The 20,327-nt window shown below is 38.5% G+C and overlaps 1 protein-coding gene across 1 annotated transcript in view; it reads right to left on the bottom strand.

Moving 5' to 3' along the window:
* KIF1B (kinesin family member 1B) overlaps window positions 1-20,327 on the bottom strand; it is a 137,286-nt gene that overhangs the window by 111,246 nt on the left and 5,713 nt on the right. Inside the window, exon 2 of the mRNA XM_081816819.1 lies at window positions 10,568-10,748. Within this exon, the coding sequence (XP_081672945.1) occupies window positions 10,568-10,673 (106 nt within the window). The 5' untranslated portion in view covers window positions 10,674-10,748. The remainder of the gene's footprint in view (window positions 1-10,567; window positions 10,749-20,327) is intronic.

Below are 20,327 nucleotides of genomic sequence, written 5' to 3'. Positions count from 1 at the left end.
GTCATCTGTGACATGGGGAAAATAGGAGTATCTGCCCTAGGATTACTGTGCGGACTAAATGAGTTAAAATCTGTAAGTGCCTGACTGTGGCTGGCAGAGCTTAAGTGGTTATTACTGTTTTTGTTGTTGTTAATTACTAATCATGGTTTGTTTTTTTCCCCCACTAACAGGCATTTAAAAAGCTGCTTTTGTTTCTTCCTTCACCCATTTTGCCTCCTCAAGTTTATTCAGAGTTACAAAATGAACTCTTGGTATCAGAGCAGAACAATGTCACAGGGAAACAGTAAATGCAGTTCAGTCATTCACATGGCTTCTGCTAATTCTGGCCATACAGTTTTCTGTTCTGCCAAAACAAAAAGGCTTCCCAGACATTCCCTACCTTTCCCCCGCCCTATCCCTCAATTATTCAGATGTCTCCTTGATGCTTTCATGAGTCATCACACTGCTGTGATTATTTATCTCTAAGGCTCTGAGAGCCTGGTGGCCTGGTGGCCTCCCAGCCTATGCTTTCTGAATAACAAAAATCTAATTTCTTATAGATGTTCTCAAAAACCTAATTTCATATTTCTTATTCTTACTATCTGTATGTACAGAGCATTCATCCCTAAGCATGCAACTAAAAATTATTTTTACCTCACTGGAAATGATTTTGACAAAATTTATGCAATTGTTAATATGATAAGCAATTGCTAATATACTACCAAAAATTAATCTAAATACCTACCTGCCTACCAAAAACCAGATGCTGCAGGCCCTTTCCTGGTCTCACCAACAGCTCTCCAGACTTTGCTAGCTCCCATTACAGCACTTCACACTCCATGGGCAACTACCAAGAGCAATCAGCACCATGTTATCAGCATGGACTTTTAAAAATGAACTCCAAAACATCTCTTGAGAATTGGAAGGAAGGAAGGAAGGAAGGAAGGAAGGAAGGAAGGAAGGAAGGAAGGAGAAAAGGAAAAGGAGGGAAGAAAAGCCTGGGATGGTTGCTTTCCCTTTTGGAAAAAAAAAACAACAAATGCATATATAAAGGCCACATGAAGTACAGTTTGGATTTAATCAAGGCAACCTCAAAAGACTACAACAATAAGATGCAAACTGGCACAGAAAGAGGACTACGTTTCCTACAAGATTTTAGCTAGTCTTCTTCTCTTCACTGTTTTGGAATCTAGATGGCAGATTTTTTGGGTAACTGAAGAAGTTTAAATTATAAAATGTAATTAAAAGCAGTTACAAATACACAATACCAAAGGCCTCCTCCAACTTGGGGATAGGTACAACTGTTTCCACCTTTAAATTTATATTCCCATTGAAAATAACAACTTAGGTACCAAAACTAACCACAAAAAAACAAGCTAATGAGTAACTTCTCAAATACCATCCTATGCAGTATACCTGATTCCATCCGATCCTCACAGCAACCCTGGGACATTAGGCTAGGTGGGCACTAGCAACACTTCCACTGAATAAACAAAAGACTGAAGGTTCAAGTGTCTGATCACAGAGAAGCTAAATAATGAAGGCTTCATAAATACAATAGAAGACCATGTAGCCACTAAAATCACATTCTTAAAGAATACATGGGGAAATGTACCCAATACACTATTAAGTAAAAGACCAAAGAGGCTACAGTCTTTACAAAGGGAGAGGAGAGTCAATGAACAAACTTCAGCTTTTATTCTGAGTGAAATGGGAACCATCTTAGAGTTTTGTGGGAAAAAAACCAAAAAACAATCCGATTTCCATTCTACAAGTATTGTTCTAGCTGCTCTGTCGAGAAGGGAGTCCTAGAAAACAAGGGTTGAAGCCCAAAGACTTGCTAGGAGGCAACTGCGGGTGGTGGCAGTAGGGGGAAGAGTGGTCAGATTCTGAGTATCTTCTGAGGCAGAGCCCACAGGCCTTTCTGACAGAGGGAGGAAAGAAGTCAAGGACAATTACACTATTTTTGCCCTGAACAACCACAAAGACAGAATTTCCACTGAGTTGAAGGAGAGTGCAGGGGAGCAGGACTGGAAGAGGACATATTAGGAATTCAGTTTTGAACATGTTGGGTTCGACATGTTCAGCTTCTCAGTTCCTTCCTTCCCTACCTGTGTGGGCTTACACTCTTCTTTACAGCAGGCCTAAGAAGTGGTTTTAAAGCTCAACTGTTTGATAATAGGGGATTAGCTAAATAAATTACGGTTTATTAATATAACAATACTACATAGCCATTACAATCACGTTCTTGAAGAATACTTAAAAGAAATGTGCTCAATAAGTTAATGATAATTTATCTCATCTAAAAGAAGGTACGGGGCACCTGGGTGGCTCAGTCGTTAAGCGTCTGCCTTCGGCTCAGGTCATGATCCCAGGGTCCTGGGATCGAGCCCCGCATCAGGCTCCCTGCTCCGCGGGAAGGCTGCTTCTCCCTCTCCCACTCCCCCTGCTTGTGTTCCCTCTCTTGCTGTGTCTCTCTCTGTCAAATATATAAATAAAATATTTTAAAAAATCAAAAAATAAAAATAAATAAATAAATAAATAAAAGAAGGTACATTCCAGGGATACATTCCCGGATGTCAGCTTAGTAAGTTGCCACATGAGAAGTCATCGTGTCAGATGTAGAAGAAAATACAAAGTCTGTTTTGGGCCTGAGGAAAGGGAGGCAAAAGCTGCTTTAAAGGCTGACGGGGGTAGCAGAAGGTCAGGGTGTAAAAAGGTACACGGCAAAGTCAGGGGCCAGCAGACAGTGCTACATTGAGAAGGCTAGCCTCAAAAATCATCTAAAGGTCATTCTAAAGGACAAACTCAGTTTCAGTCAACTCTTGAGGAAATGTATCATTTCTGGGGCACCTCTGTTCCCCAACCGCAACACCCCCACACATACCCCCCTCACGGCTGTAACTCCAAGTCCTGACTAGAAGAAAAGTGTTTCATTTCAAATTTTTTAAAAAGTTTAATGCCACTGGTACCCAAGTTGATTTCAGTAGATTTTACTAAGCTCTTCTCCCAGTGCCATAGAAGCTCTTGTTGCTGCTTACCGTCTTCTACTCCAGTGACCAAATGAGTGTCATTTAATCAATATGTACATCACTTAGAGAGTAAACATGCCTCTCTTTGGAAAAAGGAGTGAAAAGTGTCTAGAAGGATTCAGAAAGAGGGGGCAGGAGAAAAATGTCATGGGCTTGTGCCCCTCACACTGAAAAGCCCTGGTCACAGATATAAATAGGCACGGTACATAGTAGCTCTATTTGCAAGGTGAGGACTTCGTTTTTTCCCTTTGTATACTTTCCAAATTAAGTACTTAGTATACAAACAGTAGATAGATTCATAAAATTTATAATTTATAGGGGCACCTGGGTGGCTCAGTGGGTTGAGCGTCTGACTCTTGGTTTCAGCTCAGGTCATGATCTCAGGGTCGTGAGCTCAAGCCCCACACTGGGGTCTATGCTCAGCAAAGAGTCGGCTTGGGACTCTCCCTCTCCCTCTGCCCCCCCACCCGACTCGTGCACATGCACGCTCCCTTTCTAAAAATAAGTAAATAAATCTTTACATATATATATATTTTTTAAATAAAATGTAAAAGCTGTGACAAGAGGACAAAACCGCAAGTACCCACCAGACAGTTACAGAATAGGATTCTCACCTCTGCAGCTCCCCTGTCTGACCCTTCCAGATCTCTCTGCCCACCGTCTCATCTCTGAAGCATGCTGAATTTTGTCATTATTGCCTTACTTTTCTTCATAGTTTTACCCGTGTCTTTGTATGGCATAAAGAATACAGAGAACAGCTTTGCATGCTTTGAAATCTATATAAATACACCGATTTCTTTTTTGAGTTGCTTGTATAGCTACAGTTTGTTTATAATTTGTGTGTGTGCACATAGTAATTCTTCTCTGCTGTATTCTATTTTATGTAAATCTACCATGATTTATTTATCCATTCCCCTGTTGATGGATACTGGGGTTGATTCCAGTTTTTTGCTCTAAGAAAAAATCATGCTGCTAAGAGCGTTTAAATGCCCAAGTGGTGCCTGGGAGGCTCAGTCGGTTAAGCATCTGACTCTCGATCTCAGCTCAGGTCTTTGATCTCAGGGTCGTGAGTTCAAGGCCCTTGCATGAAGGCTACTTACTAAAAAAAAAGTCTAAACGCCCCCATCTTCAGCAGCCGTTTTAGTGGTAGATTAAATGGTAGCAGGTTATAGAGACACATGATTGGGCATGAGTGAGATATGCAGCTCACAGAATGCATCCTGAGAAAGGGTAGGTTAAGAACTACTGAGCAGTCCATCTCTAAGGTTAGAGCACCTGGTATGGAGGTGGAGAAGTACTGCTGAAGAACCGGCCTTATCCTCCATCTCCAGCCACACTGGGAAGCACTCTGGATGCTGTGTTATGGAGTTTACACCTGGAGTCTGATCTAACTAATTATGGCTTATCCCAGAAAAGACTTAAAGAGACTTCATTCTGATTGTCAGCTAGAAAAACACATTCAGATTTAAAAGAATTCCTTTCAAAAGTCTTTCTTTCCAAACCTCCACTTTGTTCCTTCCTCCATCCCAAATTTTCATTAATGGACATGAAGTCATTCTTTGTACCAGTTGTGATGTGCACCATTTCATTTAGAAATGTACATGTGTGAACGAAATAGCCTTTTAAAATGTACCATGTTAGTAATTAACAGGAGGGAAAAAAAAAAAAAAACCGAGTCCCTTCTGTCCCACTAAGATTTGGGCACTAAAAAACAAAAAAACCCCGGGCAAAAGAAGATTTGATAAATACATGAAAGAGACTTACCAAAGGGCCAGCTAGAGACAGACTCCTGTGGTTAAAGACGAAGCAAACGTTTACAATTTAATCACCTAAAGGACTGTGTCGGAACCAGCTTTATCTACCCTCCGGTTTTTCAGAGGGGAATTCATGCAGTTTCAAAGTCTCCAGATTTACCATAAATGTGAGCAGTTCAACCATTAATTCTGCCCCACTTTCCTTCTTAAGATTAATTAGACAAAAAAAAAAAGCTTCCAAAGTGGGTGAAACTTGGAATATAATGGGATATTTTTAAACAAAGCCATTTGTATGCACCTGGGTCTCCAAAATGTCAAGGCAGTAACATTTATCTGTGCCATGGAAAATATTCTCTCTGAGACCAGAAAGTGCTTAAATAAAACTGCTACTACTCAGTTTTCAGATTTGGCACGTTCCCTAAAGTACTCTTCACCCTCTTCTACTTTTTCATAAGAGACCTTATGGCAGGAACATTCCATTGCATTCCATGTGCAATCAGCTATAATTCCTGTGAGCAACAGTCCAGGCCAGCTTGCCAGCACAGCAGTCTTTTAATACAGCTAACACATGTGGCTATAGCAAATTTATTTCATTTTTTGCAACAAAATGCATGCTTTCTCCCAATATTAAGCCCAACTTTTTTTTAAATAAGCCATTAATACTTTCTAACAGAGCATATAGTTTGCTTAGAATCTCTCATATAAAATTATTTGGATTGTATTTTAGTCAAATTACTAAGAAATTGCCACATAAAATTGAAGAGAAAAAGAAAACATTAGTTGAAAACTGAAACCGCCAAAAATTCTAGAGGAAAAAGTCTCTCATACAATTAATTAGTTTTCCAAGAACCTTTCAAAAGAACCCAAAATTACCCCAAAACTTCTGAGCCATAACAAAGTAAATAGTCAGTTAGAAAACCAACCCTACTTCTCCCAAAGCTAGTTCATCAAATGAGGATTTTTGTTTCAGGAGACTAATGTTAATTTAAGAGTCACAAACTTCTGGGGGTGCCTGGCTGGCTCAGTTGGTAGAGCTCACGAGTCTTGGTCTTGGGGTCGTGAGTTCAAGCCCCACGCTGGGGATGGAGCCTACTTTCAAAAAAAGTCAATAAATGAATTAAATAAATGTATGTATGCATGTATGTCACAAATTTCTCCTGCTAAATGTTTATGTGCAGAGAGGCAATGTGGTATAGCCACATGAAGGTCAGGAATACCATGTCTAGTCCTAATACTGATAAGTTCTAAAAAGCTGCAATTCTGACATTTTCCCCAAACATACTGGATGTTTAGTTTAAATCCTCCTTACTCCACAAGGTCCAGCTGAAATGCCCTATCATCTACAAATCTTACATGTGTCCTTTGCCAAACTCACTTCTGCACTTTTTAAAAACCCTTGTTTATGGCAATTATCACTTTGATCACTTTTACTTTGTATTGAGTTTATTTCAGTATGTCTTGTGTCTTCTACCACACACTTTTAAACCTCTTAAAGGCAGGGTCCTATAGTACATACAACTCTGTGATTCCTATAGACTCACATTAGAGCAAACTCTCAAAAGAGAAAGGAAAAGAAAGGGTAAGGCAGAGCAGAGCCACCCAGTCTGTTGTCTACAACAGTTTTGAACAAAATATCATGAAAAACCATTTGGGAGTTCAGCACTGTGCTTCACATAGTCCAAAGATTGGTTCTCATATGACTAGTACAATATGCCCAGGCCTACTATAACCAAATTATTACTTTGAATAAAAACTAGTCATTTCTTCATTAATATTTCATAAAAAGATAAATCAATATATCCAATAATTCTGGAGAGATTTTTGTGGGAGATAAGCAAGATTGGTGAATAGAACTTATATCCTCGGGGCGCCTGGGTGGCTCAGATGGTTAAGCGTCTGCCTTCGGCTCAGGTCATGATCCCAGGGTCCTGGGATCGAGTCCGGCATCGGGCTCCTTGCTAGGCGGGGAGCCTGCTTCTCCCTCTGCCTCTGCCTCTCTCTCTGACTCTCATGAATAAATAAATAAAAACATTTAAAAAAAATTTTTAAAAAAAGAACTTATATCCTCACAAACTATAAAATTTACGGCCCTATCCTCAAAAGGCGTACAACTAGGGATCTTATTTTCTCCTTCAGTTTGCTACCTACTACAAGTGAAAAAATTTGACATTCTTTATCCAGAGTTAATAACATATTTGGATAACTTTACTTTTTTCCCCTAAATTGACAGTATTTTCTATACAACCAAAACAACAAGGTCAAAAAGAAATCTATAGATCTTAGAAACAATGAGCTCTAACACCTTTTTTGTAATCCATTAATAATTTCTTATGAGCTTTTAATCTGTATGATAAAAAAAAATAGCAAAGTCAGAAAATCTAGCAGACCCAGATCTATTTCTCAAACTATCCAGAACTACAGAAAAACTTTCAATTTTACTACATACTATAATAGTGTTCTTCTCCTACATGGTCAGTTGATTTTTTTTTTTTTGATATTCTATTTAGTACTCAGCATACCATTATATATATAGTAGACATAAAACCCTATTAATTTACACGGATATTCTTTCATGCTAAAATCTCAAAGGAAACAACTATTACAAATTATAAACATGAACTGTATTATTCAGGTATTTAAAACATACGCTGCTGGGGGAAGGGGTAAGAAATAAATAAAACATACAAATCAGTCAAGACTGAAAATAAGCTAATATTATAACTTACCACTAATTAAAATGGTAAAAAAACTATCTTAGAAAAAGATGTTGCAGGGCGCCTGGGTGGCTCAGTTGGTTAAGCGACTGCCTTCGGCTCAGGTCATGATCCTGGAGTCCCGGGATCGAGTCCTGCATCGGGCTCCCTGCTCAGCAGGGAGTCTGCTTCTCTTTCTGACCCTTCCCCCTCTCATGCTCTCTCTCTATCTCATTCTCTCTCTCAAATAAATAAATAAAATCTTTAAAAAAAAAAAAAAAACTGTGGGGAAATGAACACAATGCTATTTGACTTTGACAATGAATATAAACTTATAGCCAATTTAAGATGTGGGCATTCTAAAACGATTTGTCATCAAGGAAAAAAAACACTAGTATCATTATTTATATTAATAAAACTTTCCATTTGTTTTTGTTATATAATAAATTGATTTTCACATTTCATGAATATGGCCTTTTAATACTCATTCTCTACTTACAAGTTTTTAGTAAGATTTGCAACCCTATAAGTAAAGTAGCAACAGATACCCATGACACTGGGGATTTCTCCTGGATAGTTCAGTATGCAAAACGTATCACAGAGAAAAGTAGTTCTTTTTAGGATTAATTCTGGCTCCTGATCGAGGATTTCCTAAAGTCTACCTTTTAAAAGAACTTGTGATACATACCAGCATTTTTAGAGGCAATGCCAACAGCCAAAAATGCCTCCAAACTAAGTTATAATTAAATACTTTTTGCAGAGAGAAACAAGAGCTCAATAATCAGGATTTAGTGGGTTCACTTAAGCAGCACATATACTAAAACTGGACTGCTACAAATCAGCATGGCTCCTGTGCAAAGATTTACTTATATTCTATGTGAAATGTAACTCTTAAAATGAAGCACAAGTAACAACATAGCTTAAATGAGTGACATTTAAGAGCATAAACATTTGTTCTCAGGGCACCTGGGTGGCTCAGTCGGTTAAGCGTCTAACTTTAGCTCAGGTCACCATCTTGGGGCCTCCAGCAGGGAGTCTGCTTATCCCTCTGCCCCTTCCCATCTCCCCCCCCGCCCTCCGGCTTGTGCTCTCTCTCAAATAAATAAATAAATTTGTTTATAAACAAACAAACAAACATTTGTTCTCTAGTTCAATTACAAATAGCTCAAACTTTAAGGAGCAAATGATCAATACTGACATTTCTTAAAAAATTTAAAATTTTCGGGGCGCCTGGGTAGCTCAGTCATTAAGCGTCTGTCTTCGGCTCAGGTCATGATCCCAGGGTCCTGGGATTGAGCCCCGCATCAGGCTCCCTGCTCAGCAGGAAGCCTGCTTCTCCCTCTCCCACTCCCCACTGCTTGTGTTCCCTTTCTCGCTGTGTCTCTCTCTGTCAAAATAAATAAACAAAATCTTCAAAAAAAAAAAAAAAAATTTAAAATTTTCATACCCTATAAAGTTCACCTTTCACCCATTTAAAGTGTACAATTCAATGCTAAATTTTGCATCTTTTTCTTTTACAATTACTCATAGGATATAATTCATGGACTCATATCTTTAAAAAAATCTAATAAAGAGGCAAACTCATAGTAACAGAGAACAGAATGGTGGTTACCAGAGGGTAGGGATGGGGACAAAGGAGAGATATTGATCAAAGGATACAAACTGTTAGTCCTGAGATGAATAAGTTCTGGAGACCTAATGTGCAGCATAGTGACTATAGTTAATAATAAAGTATTGTATATTTAAAATTTGCTGAGAAATAGATCTCCAGTGTTTGTTTGTTGTTTATCAATTAGAGAGAGAGAGGGAGAGAGCACAAGCAGGGGGAGCAGCAGGCAGAGGAAGAAGCAGGCTCCCCGCTGAACAAGGAGCCCAATGCGGGACTCGATCCCAGGACCCTGGGATCATGACCTGAGCTGAAGGCAGACGCTCAGCTGACTGAGCCACCCAGGCGTCCCAGATCTCCAGTGTTTTCACCACGCGCACACCAAAAAAGGGTAACTATGAGAGGTGATGGATACATTAATTAGTGTGGATTGTGGTAATCATTTTGCAATGTATACATATATCAGAACATCACAATGTGCACCTTAAATATATACAATTTTATTTCCCACTGATAGAATCCTCTAGAGAACACTGGCAAATGGCCTACAAATAGATGAAATCAGAATGGTTTCCCCAACAACTCAGCATTAACTTATGTCTGGGAGAGCAACGATTCTGCTTTATCACAAAGTTGTAGGTTTCAAGACAGTAGAACTAATGCTACTTTAATAATTTGCCTACAGATCCATTTCAAGGCATTATTAATGCAAGTACAAAATAAACCAGCTTAAGTCATTTTTCACCTAAGCAATTATATATGAAGAAAGAAGCTAGAAAGCAAGGACTTAAATTTCAATAATAAATCCTCTTATTTGTAAAAAAATTATAAGCAATTACTTATAATCTTAGTAATAAATTTACAAGTTTATTATTGATTGTAGCTAAATCTGTTGTTCAACTCAAAGAACCACTGTAAGGAAGGAGAGTAAGTTAAGACCATCTTGGCAAGCTCAAGTACCATTTAAAATCAAGAAAGAAAAATAATCTTAGAGCCTCAACAGATACATTTCACATCATGATTAAGTAAAAAAATCACTGCTTATACCTTTATTATCATTAAGATCTAAATTAGTGTAGTTCTCCAGGGATTTCTCAATTGTAAAGAACAAAATAAACAGTCCATATTTAAATATGCTACAGCAAATATCACAGGGATCATATCACAGGGACCATTTAGTGGATCATTCAGAGTAGCAAAGTTCAAAGTGTTACTATCCAAATGTTCATTTATTCTGTTCACAGTAAGGGAAAAGAAAAAGGACAGGGGACGCCTGGGTGGCTCAGATGGTTAAGCGTCTGCCTTCGGCTCAGGTCACAATCCCAGGGTCCTGGGATCGAGTCCCGCATCGGGCTCCCTGCTAGGCGGGAAGCCTGCTTCTCCCTCTGCTGCTGCCTCTCTCTATCTCTCTCTCTCTCATGAATAAAGAAAGAAAGAAAGAAAGAAAGAAAGAAAGAGGACAGGAAGATGAGATATAATTGATAGAAAATAACATGAACTCACTGGTCGAGTTGCCTTGCATCTGAATGATGCACTTGGACTCTTTGCTGGTCTCTCGAGAATTGAAGGGCCGAACCCGCACAGCCACCTTCACTGAGGCTCCCGACATTCTGATGGTCTTGTTATATATATGCAGTCCAGAAATAAAAAATCAAATCTTCTTTTGAAGTTATGTTCAAGTTTCCTTGAAAAAGAAAGCAATCCCACACAGTTAGTCAGAATTAAAGAAAGCACAGGCTAAGTCTCAGGACTATTTCTATTTCCGTTTCTAAAAACTTCATCCCTTTTCTTCCCATAGATCTTCTATTCTCAAAAATTTCCAAATAGAAAATTAAAGACTGAAACTTATTTTCCTATTCCATATCTCTTTCCCATACCTAAAAAGTCCCTAAACTTAATAATAATAAAATAGTAACAATAATAATAATAATAAATATAATTGCAAAGTAACAGGCATCTTTCTTGCTCTCTGTTTTTCTGGATCAATCTTCAGTAATATATGGAAAATACCAAACGTTGGGGCGTCTGGGTGGCTCAGTCGGAAGCGTCTGCCTTCGGCTCAGGTCACGATCCCAGGGTCCTGGGTTCAAGCCCCACATCAGGCTCCCTGCTCACAGGGAAGCCGACTTCTCCCTCTCCCACTCCCCCTGCTGTGGTCCTGCTCTCGCTATCTCTCTCTCTGTCAAATAAATAAATAAAATCTTAAAAAAAAAAAAATGTTTATCTGTTAAAGAGAGTTCCTTACACAAGTAACTTCCCATCTGCAAAACCCCTTATTACCTTCCTTTAAAGAAATGCTCTGAACTTCCTATACTTCAATTGCAGTTTGAAACATTCAGTTACATGATATATAATTAAACAGCAAAGGACAAAGATAAGCTCCAGCAGCTCCTTCCACTTCTAAGTACCCAGGGATTCCTTTAATTTCCACATGTACCTCATGTGACCCTTTAAACCATCCTTTATGAGCAGAGAAGTTTCCAGAGAAGGTTCTACCCTCGGATGTGCCACTGACTCATGGCAAAATCATATCACTACATTTCACTACTGAATGAAGCCACAGGGAAAAATGTGAACATTTTTCAGAGGAATAGTTTCCCTCCCAACAGAACAAAATAAACACTATTCTGTGAAAAGAACCCACGTAAGCTCCACAAGAAACGAAAGATCTCAATCTGCACTCTATCCATTCTATAAACGTCTTCAAGAGGAACCAAACAAAAGAAAAAACTGAAAAGAAAACCACATATAAGTCCAATTATCAGGGAACCCCAATAAAACTTCAATCTCATTTTTCCCACATAATTAGCGATTAGCAACCCTAAACTACAGCTGCACAACTACTAATGCTTTCCAATAAGAAAAGGCAAAAATCAATCAAAACAAAACAAAATAAAAACCAAAAGCCACTCTCTACCTCATTACCCTTATTTTCCTAATAGCACTATTTGAAATTCTTGTTTTTTTGGAACGCAGCTATTGTCCATCTCTCACACCTCCGTCCAAAAGCTCAGAGATCTTGTTTGCTACCACTCAGACCAGTGCCTGATGAAAGAGCTCAATAAATGTTTGCTGAAGGAGTGAATTAATAAATTGCAGCTGACCACTGAACAATATGGGCTTGAAATGCGCAGGTCCACTTGCACGTGGATTTTTTTCGACAAATACTGTACAGTATTGTAAATATATTTTCTCTTCATTATAATTTTCTTTTTTTTTTTTTAAAGATTTTATTTATTTATTTGACAGAGAGAGACACAGCGAGAGAGGGAACACAAGCAGGGGGAGTGGGAGAGGGAGAAGCAGGCTCCCCACAGAGCAGGGAGCCCGATGCAGGACTCGATCCCAGGACCCTGGGATCATGACCTGAGCTGAAGGCAGTCGCTTAACCAACTGAGCCACCCAGGCGCCCATCTTCATTATAATTTTCTTAACATATTCTTTTCTCTTTTTAGTAAGAATATAGTATATAACACATATACCATACAAAATGTCTGCTAATCAACTCGTTATATTACCAGTAAGACTTCTGGTCAACAGTGGACTGTTAGCAGTTAAATTTTGGGGAGTCATGAGTTACGTATGGATTTTCCCCTACAAGGGGGAGGGGAAGGGAAGGGCACCCCCTAATGTCTACATTGTTCAAGGGTTAACTGTATATTTCCCAGTTGTGAGAATTATCTGTTCAAGTCCTTTGCCTGGTTTGCTGACATTTTTTGGTTTTGTTTCAAATAATTGTAATATTTATTGATATTAATCTTTTTTATATTTGCTGTGATGTTTTTCCAGTCTGTTTCCCATTTCACTTAACATTAAACAGATGGTTCTTGTTTAATATATCAAACATTTATTGTAATCACATTTATCAAATGAAAGCTTAGAGTTATTAACACTCCCAGTCAATACAGCATCACCTATAGTCACTAGCTGAGTACTTTGCCAAAAGAGTGGATGAAGTATTCAGAAAAAGCAAGACATAGAACACATTTCAATCCCCCCCTACAAAGTTCACTGTGATATACAGCCACATCTGAACACTCAACACGCTCCATTATCTTCTCCCCCAAACTAGCAATCTCTGCCAATCTTCCCATTTCTATCTGACCCCATACCATACATCTTGCAGTCATCTTTGTTTTTCTCTTTGAATCCTTTTATTAGTATTAACATTACTAATGACATACCATATCAAAACTTTTAAAACATAATATATATTGCTATTAATTCCTTCCTCTCATTCCCATTGCCATTACCCTAACCCACTGCCACTGCCTAATCTAGTCCTCACTACCTCATGCCTACCATACTTGGAATAGTGGAACTGATCTTTGAGTTTTTCATTCGAATCCAATAGTCCTTTTTAGGTATTCGAATCCAATAGTCCATTTATCCATAGGTAAATACATTCATGTGACTGCATTCTATCTTGTACTGTTCTTTAATAGCTTCCCAAAGTGAAACTCCTATTGCCTTGAAAAACTCTTTGAACTTGGGCTCCTTGAAAAAATGGCTAATTCCAAGGCTGGGCAAGAAATTTCAAGATGATCCTGGGACATTTTATTGTGATCACAAGTAAGAAATCTAACAAAGATGAATAGAGTCATGGCAAAAGGACACAAGTACCAACTTAAAGGGGCTCCCAAACATGGAATTACAGCATAAAGATAAATACGTTCATACAAACCACAAATGGATTGAAGAACATCAAATATATAAATTCACAAGTTCATAATACTTTTAAAAAGCCTCATTATTCTGAAAACTGGCAGATAAAAGAAGTAAGCATATACCCAGTCTGTATATCCTATATAAACTATACTCCAGGACAGCCAAATAGTCAATGAGGGCAAGTTCTTCTCACACAAAAAAAGTCTGGCTAATAACTGCAGAAGAGATGACAGAATTGGAATGTCACCATTTTCCAACCCTACTGATATAAAGGCTCTCTGCAACAATCGTGACTGGCTACAAAAAAAAAAAAAAAAAAAAAAGCCCTAGATGAATGGTTGGTTGATGTGGGAACATTTTATTGCTAGGATTAGAAGGACAGTAACTGAGCCAATTAATCAATCTTAACATCACTAAAAGTGGGACACCTAGGTGGTCTACGCTTCCACATGTACTACAGTGGGAAACACACAGCACCACCTAGGAAGCATTCTTATCCCACCCCCTTAAAAAAAAAAAAAAAAAAAATGAAGAAAATGAGCCTCAGCTCAGACTACCAGTTACAGGACACATAGGGGAGCAAATGAAAAATTTAAATGATACCTGAAAGATACAATCAGCCAAACCCAGAATACAGAAAAATCTATAGGTCATGTCACGCAGTTTCTTAAAATAAATAGCATGGGGGGCGTGTAATAAAAAAGACTTGTGTTAGTTACCAACCAAATGCAATGATTTTTTTTAACCAAGAAACTCCGCAAAAAAAAAACATTTCTTAGATAGCAGATTAGTCTGAACATAGATCGGGTATCAGATAATGTTAAGAAATTTGTTAGGGGAAGATAGAAGAAGCAAGTTTGCCAAAATGACAATTATAGAATATTTAGATATTTAAGTTAAAAAAACAAAACCTTTTTCTTTTGTATTCTATCCAAGGCCTGCCAAAGCGTTGAATGCTGCTAACTGATTTAGAAACAGACAACAAAGGCTGAAACGTCCTTGCCGGGATTTAGATATAAAGAACCATGCATTTGTTACTAGGAACCAAAACACTAACCAGACCGCCAACACCTACTTGCTTCTTCTATCCATCTAATCAACTGCTAAATTACACAGCTTCTACCTATAAAATTTATTTCCATTTCTACCCCTGCCATCCCTTTTAGATCTTCAATAATTCTTACCCAAGACTGTTAACCTTACCACTTTCTCTTGCTTCTACGCCAAACCTACTGCACAATACTGCCACGTTCATCTACTCCATCCGGACCATGCAGTACTGACAAACTGGTCTTCCTGAAGCACAGGTCTGTTCCTATCAGTGTTCACTTAAAAATCCTCAAAATTCCTCTACTGTCTCCCAAGCAGTGACTGCACTTCCCACACTGGCGTTCAATGTGTCCTGCAACATAAACCACCTATTTTTACAAGCCCACAAAACACTGCCTTCCATCCACATTCCTTAACAACCACCCACCAGAGGGCTTCCTGAAAGTATCTCATGCTTTTCTGTCCCTGTGCCTTTTCTCCTGAAGGAACACTGTGCCCTTCTCCCTCTACCATTCTTCTCAAAATCCAATTTATTCTTCTAAGATCTTCTTGTATGCCACCTATGTCTATAGCCTTCACAGAATCTCCCCACCTCCCAAACTAAATGCTAATGCTTCTCCATTTATTACTACTCAGCTCACTGACCTTACCAAGGTCAAGGAAGTTACTTACTTTTCTTATCTCTACTATATATTTTAAGTTCCTTGTGGATAAGAACTCAATTTCAGTCATGTTTCTAATCCCCTAGATACAGGGTCTTGAATATGGTAGTTAAAATATTTTGGCTGAAGTCCTGGTTATTTTGTCAACAGGCTGATGCCCGAATGGCATTAACAAAAACCATAAGTTGTTTCAAAATAGAGACAAGTCGTTTGATCAAAAGGAAAAAGGATAAAATTAATTTCAAATTCCTTCCTAATTAAAAAAGCTAACAGTCATGGGCGCCTGGGTGGCTCAGTTGGTTAAGCGACTGCCTTCGGCTCAGGTCATGATCCTGGAGTTCCTGGATCGAGTCCCGCATCAGGCTCCCTGCTCAGCAGGGAGCCTGCTTCTGCCTCTGACCCTCCCCCCTCTCATGTGCTCTCTCTCTCATTCTCTCTGTCTCAAATAAATAAATAAAAATCTTTAAAAAAAAAAAAAGCTAACAGTCATTCTTTTTTGGAAATAATAAGTACATTTTAAAATTACTTCCCCCCCAAATAAATAAATAACAAAATCACTTTTCTCAAATAATTTGAACCTAAATATGTATTTTTTCTGATTTAACTGTCTTAAGGTAAAACTGTAACCACCTTCACGAGTTAAATTTTACACAGTAGGGGCGCCTCAGTGGCTCAGTCAGGTAAGCGACTGCCTTCAGCTCAGGTCATGATCCTGGGGTCCAGGGATGAAGCCCCGCATCTGGCTCTCTGCTCAGCGGGGAGTTGGCTTCTCCCTCTGCCCCTCTCCCCTGCTCATGCTCATGTGCATGTGCGCGCGCTCTCTCTCTCTAATAAATAAAAATCTTAAAAAAAATTTTTACATAGTAATAGGAAACTAGAGTTAAATGAACTACAGAAAGTGTTTACTTTGTTACCTCTCTACTACTATAAACAGTATCTTTTTTTTTTTTTTTTTAAGATTTTATTTGACAGAGAGAGACACCACAAGAGTGGGAACACAAGCAGGAGGAGTGGGAGAGGGAGAAACAGGCTTCCCGCCAGGCAGGAAGCCCGATGCGGGGCTCAATCCCAGCACCCTGGGATCATGACCTGAGCCGAAGGCAGACGTTTAACGACTGAGACGCCCAGGTGTCCCAAACAGTATCTCTTTATAATAGAATTACATCAAAGAATTACAGCTTCAAAATTCCCTGGCTCTTTAAGAAAAATTACCAGTTATATAAGCCAGAAATCAGGCTTCAATTCCGGTTGGAAACAATAATTACAATTAAATTACAAAAACAATTTTAGGAAGTTATAGGAAAACAATACTTCTTTTAATTAGCATAAAAATTATTCTCCAAGCTTTGAGCAGCCAAAGGAAGAAAGGCAGGTAGGAAAGACAATCACACATACTCTAAATCACTTACATAGCCTCAGTTCTAGACTGTTCCTCTGACCAGTTTTCCTTCCTATGACACACAATTAGAAGCATCAGGAAAGCGGAATGGAGCAAAAATTCCAGAAGCACTCACTAACAATAAAGGGATAATAAAACAGGCCCAATTTATTTGAATTTTTCTGAATTTTTGCCCAATTGCTTAACTTTGATCTTGTGCAATTGAACTTGCCCTCAGAGACTCCCTGGACTATTAGGAGCCCAAGGAGAAGATTAATTCTCAAACTGACCTTTCAGCAAAATGAATAAACAGGAATGAAATAATACTAGTTTTTGGTTGGTTTGTTTTTGTAATATTCCTTTTCTATAGAAAAGAGCCAGGATTATATTCCTAAAACAGAAGTCAGTTCATAACATTTCCTCTACTTAAAAACCTTCCATTGGTTTCCGCAGCCTCAGAACATAACCTAAAAATTCAAGGGCCTCCACAATCCAACCTCCTTCCCCAGCCTCCATTTTCACTGACCAGCTTCAAGCCTTCTTCTCTACCAAGCACCCTCTTACTGCACCAAACACTCAACTCCTGGAAGCTCAATCTTCCTTCTCAACCTATTACAAGTCCATATCTTTCAAGGACAAAATCAAATATCACCATGAAGCAGGAAACGTTAAGTCACACGTTCCTTAATGTGCCCCTTTCTGAGCCACAAGTGATACCTTCTTTCTCTTTGCTCCTTAAAAATGTTGTGTTGATTCATTTTCCTACTTATTCCATCTGCCCTATGCTGCAGCCAGTAGTTCACTTAACTCTCATACACTGATACAGTATTCAGTACATGCTTATCACAGGTGAAAATAGAATTTAACCCAGAAATTCAGTCTTTTAAATTCAATATTCACACAATTTGCTATACAGCAGCAAATTTACAACAGCAACAAGCAGTCTGTTTAAAAGATCATCTTTTCCAATGAATTATGGCTTAAAAAATTAATTATAACTTAAAGAATGAATGGGTCCCCAAAAGTAAATATCTGTAGCTAGTAAGCCCATTTTCAGATGCTATGAAAACTTCGTTATTATAAGTTTTGCATCTCTCAGGCCAATAATTTTCACGAGGACCAAGCAGATTTTAGGACCCAATACTCTGTCACTGGCCATGGCTATACCGATAAAATGCCCCCCCTCCCCCGCAAAAGGTAAGAATTTATTTTTCTGTGTGTATGAATTACCTGTCTATTCTTGGTCTTTGGCTCTATGAATAAAAATCAGCCATGAGCCAAGCTGTGAAAGCTCAAAATGAATCACATGTTGGAAAGGCTTCTTTCTGCATTCTAACCCAATGCCAAGAATCAGACTGCAGAGAGTCTCCTGACAGGTCAGATTTTCAATCTCAAATGGGGTTAAACTAGCTCACCCAAACTCTCCAACTGTTTTCTTTTAACCATTTTATACTAAAATAAGTTTTAATATACAATTTTGGATTTATTAGACACATGTCCTCCTGTCACTGCAATTAATAAATCAAGGATCCTCCTTTTAACTGGTAACATGATTTTATTCATAAACCAAGAGGTGCATCAAGAGACAACAGCTCCTATGGGGCGCCTGGGTGGCTCAGTTGTTAAGCGTCTGCCTTTGGCTCAGGTCATTGATCCCAGGGTCCTGGGATCGAGCCCCGCATCGGGCTCCCTGCTCTGCGGGAAGCCTGCTTCTCCCTCTCCCACTCCCCCTGCTTGTGTTCCCTCTCTCGCTGTGTCTCTCTCTGTCAAATAAATAAATAAATAAAATCTTTAAAAAAAAAAAAAAAAGAGACAACAGCTCCTAGGGGCAGCTGGCTGGCTCAGTCGGTAAAGCAGGTGACTCAGGGTCATGAGTTCAAACCCTACACTGGGCATAGAGCTTAAAAAATAAAAATAAATTAAAAAGAGACAACAGCTCCTATGGTATAAAATAAACGATTCTAAATGAAAGTGATTTTTTTTTCTTTTTTCTTCCAAAGTCTGGATAGTTAATACTAAACTCTACCTAGTAAGTCAGTTCATTCTAATATCTGAAGCTATGTCTCATAATTTTATTTTAGCAGATCTGGGAATTCCGCCACTCAAATCCCACATTCCACTGAAGCTCTTCTATTGTCAAAGTGGATGACAGACAACACCTTCTCCTGGAATTGTCCAGGCTAAAATGAACTCAGCTCAGCTATAGTGTAGAAATGGTAAGTAGTTAATTCAAATTTGGTATGAGTTGAGTCCCTGCCCTTAAAGAGACAGCATGACAAAAAAAAAAAAAAAAGAAAGAAAGAAAGAAAAAGAAAAAAAAAAAATTGGTATGAACCAAGGTTCCCTCCTTCTGAAACCTCCCCATGACCACACCTCTGCAGCTACCGGCCTAGGAGGTAGCTCATTATCTGGGCAAGAATGCAGGTCAGACTTTTCCATCCATGTGTCAACAATGTGTCAATCTTGCCACATGATAAACAGATACAGAAAGTACTTTTCATTTAGATGACAATACAAGTATTCCAGACTCTCACAAGCGTTAAATAATGAGTCTTCTGCTGGTAAATTCAGGTTTATCTTTATATAAAGTTACATATCTGAACCATATTAGTCATATCCTTCATAAAAAAGACTGATTATGGTTTAGTATTGTATTTTCAGTTTGGAAAGCAGGTGGATGACTTTTTTTAAAAAGTTCTTTGAAGAACATCTTTTCCTTTTACCTGTTGAAAACACTTAGTGTGTACATCCTTATATCAGGATGTCTAACACTTTTCTCTTACAGTTTTAGAATTTATTACCAAAAAAAAGTTTCTCTTGATGAACCATTATATATATGTATATGTATATTTTCTTTCCCTTTTTACTTTGACTTCTAAAAGTTTCAAAACTAAATTATAATAACCACATTACACAAATTGCTGTAATTTATTTATTTAGTTTTTCCTCCTGTTACACAGAGTTTTCTTTCTTATCTATACTTTAGCAGCCCCTCTTATATTTATGCTATTTGTGGGAGGCTGCTTAAAACCTTTTTAGAAGCAGTAAGTGGTAGAAATTATAAACCAAAAAAAGTTCCTGTAATAAACCTATTCTGCTATTTAACATCAGAAATATGTCAAAATTCTAGTTCCTAAAAACAAAAGACTTTAAAAATTATACAAAAATTTGTGTTGAATGAATTTGATAACTGTGAGTGGCCAGAAAAGCAGGCCAAGATCTGAAACCAGATCCACCAAGCAGAAGCAGACAAAAGTTCAATGAAGGAGGGAGTGTGAAGTAAGCAATACTTCCAGTGCAGCAAAGGCATGAAGTGTGTCTCCTGGTTTCAGCAATAACAGGCTGGAAACCAGAGCAAGAGCAGGTGTCCATGAAGTGAGGGCCACTGAAGCCAGTCTATGGTGGGCTGGGGAGTAATTAGGAGGCCAGGAAGTGGAAATACAAGCATCCTCCTTGCTTCCAGAACTTGGCTGTGAGGGGCAGGAGAGTGACAGCTAGGAGGGAA

This window comes from Leptonychotes weddellii, chromosome 4 (assembly GCF_054177405.1).
Source record: "Leptonychotes weddellii isolate Sample4059 chromosome 4, ASM5417740v2, whole genome shotgun sequence".
Taxonomy (NCBI): domain Eukaryota; kingdom Metazoa; phylum Chordata; class Mammalia; order Carnivora; family Phocidae; genus Leptonychotes; species Leptonychotes weddellii.
The sequence above is the reverse complement of the archived record's forward strand: the minus strand, read 5'-3'. Positions and strand labels throughout refer to the sequence as shown.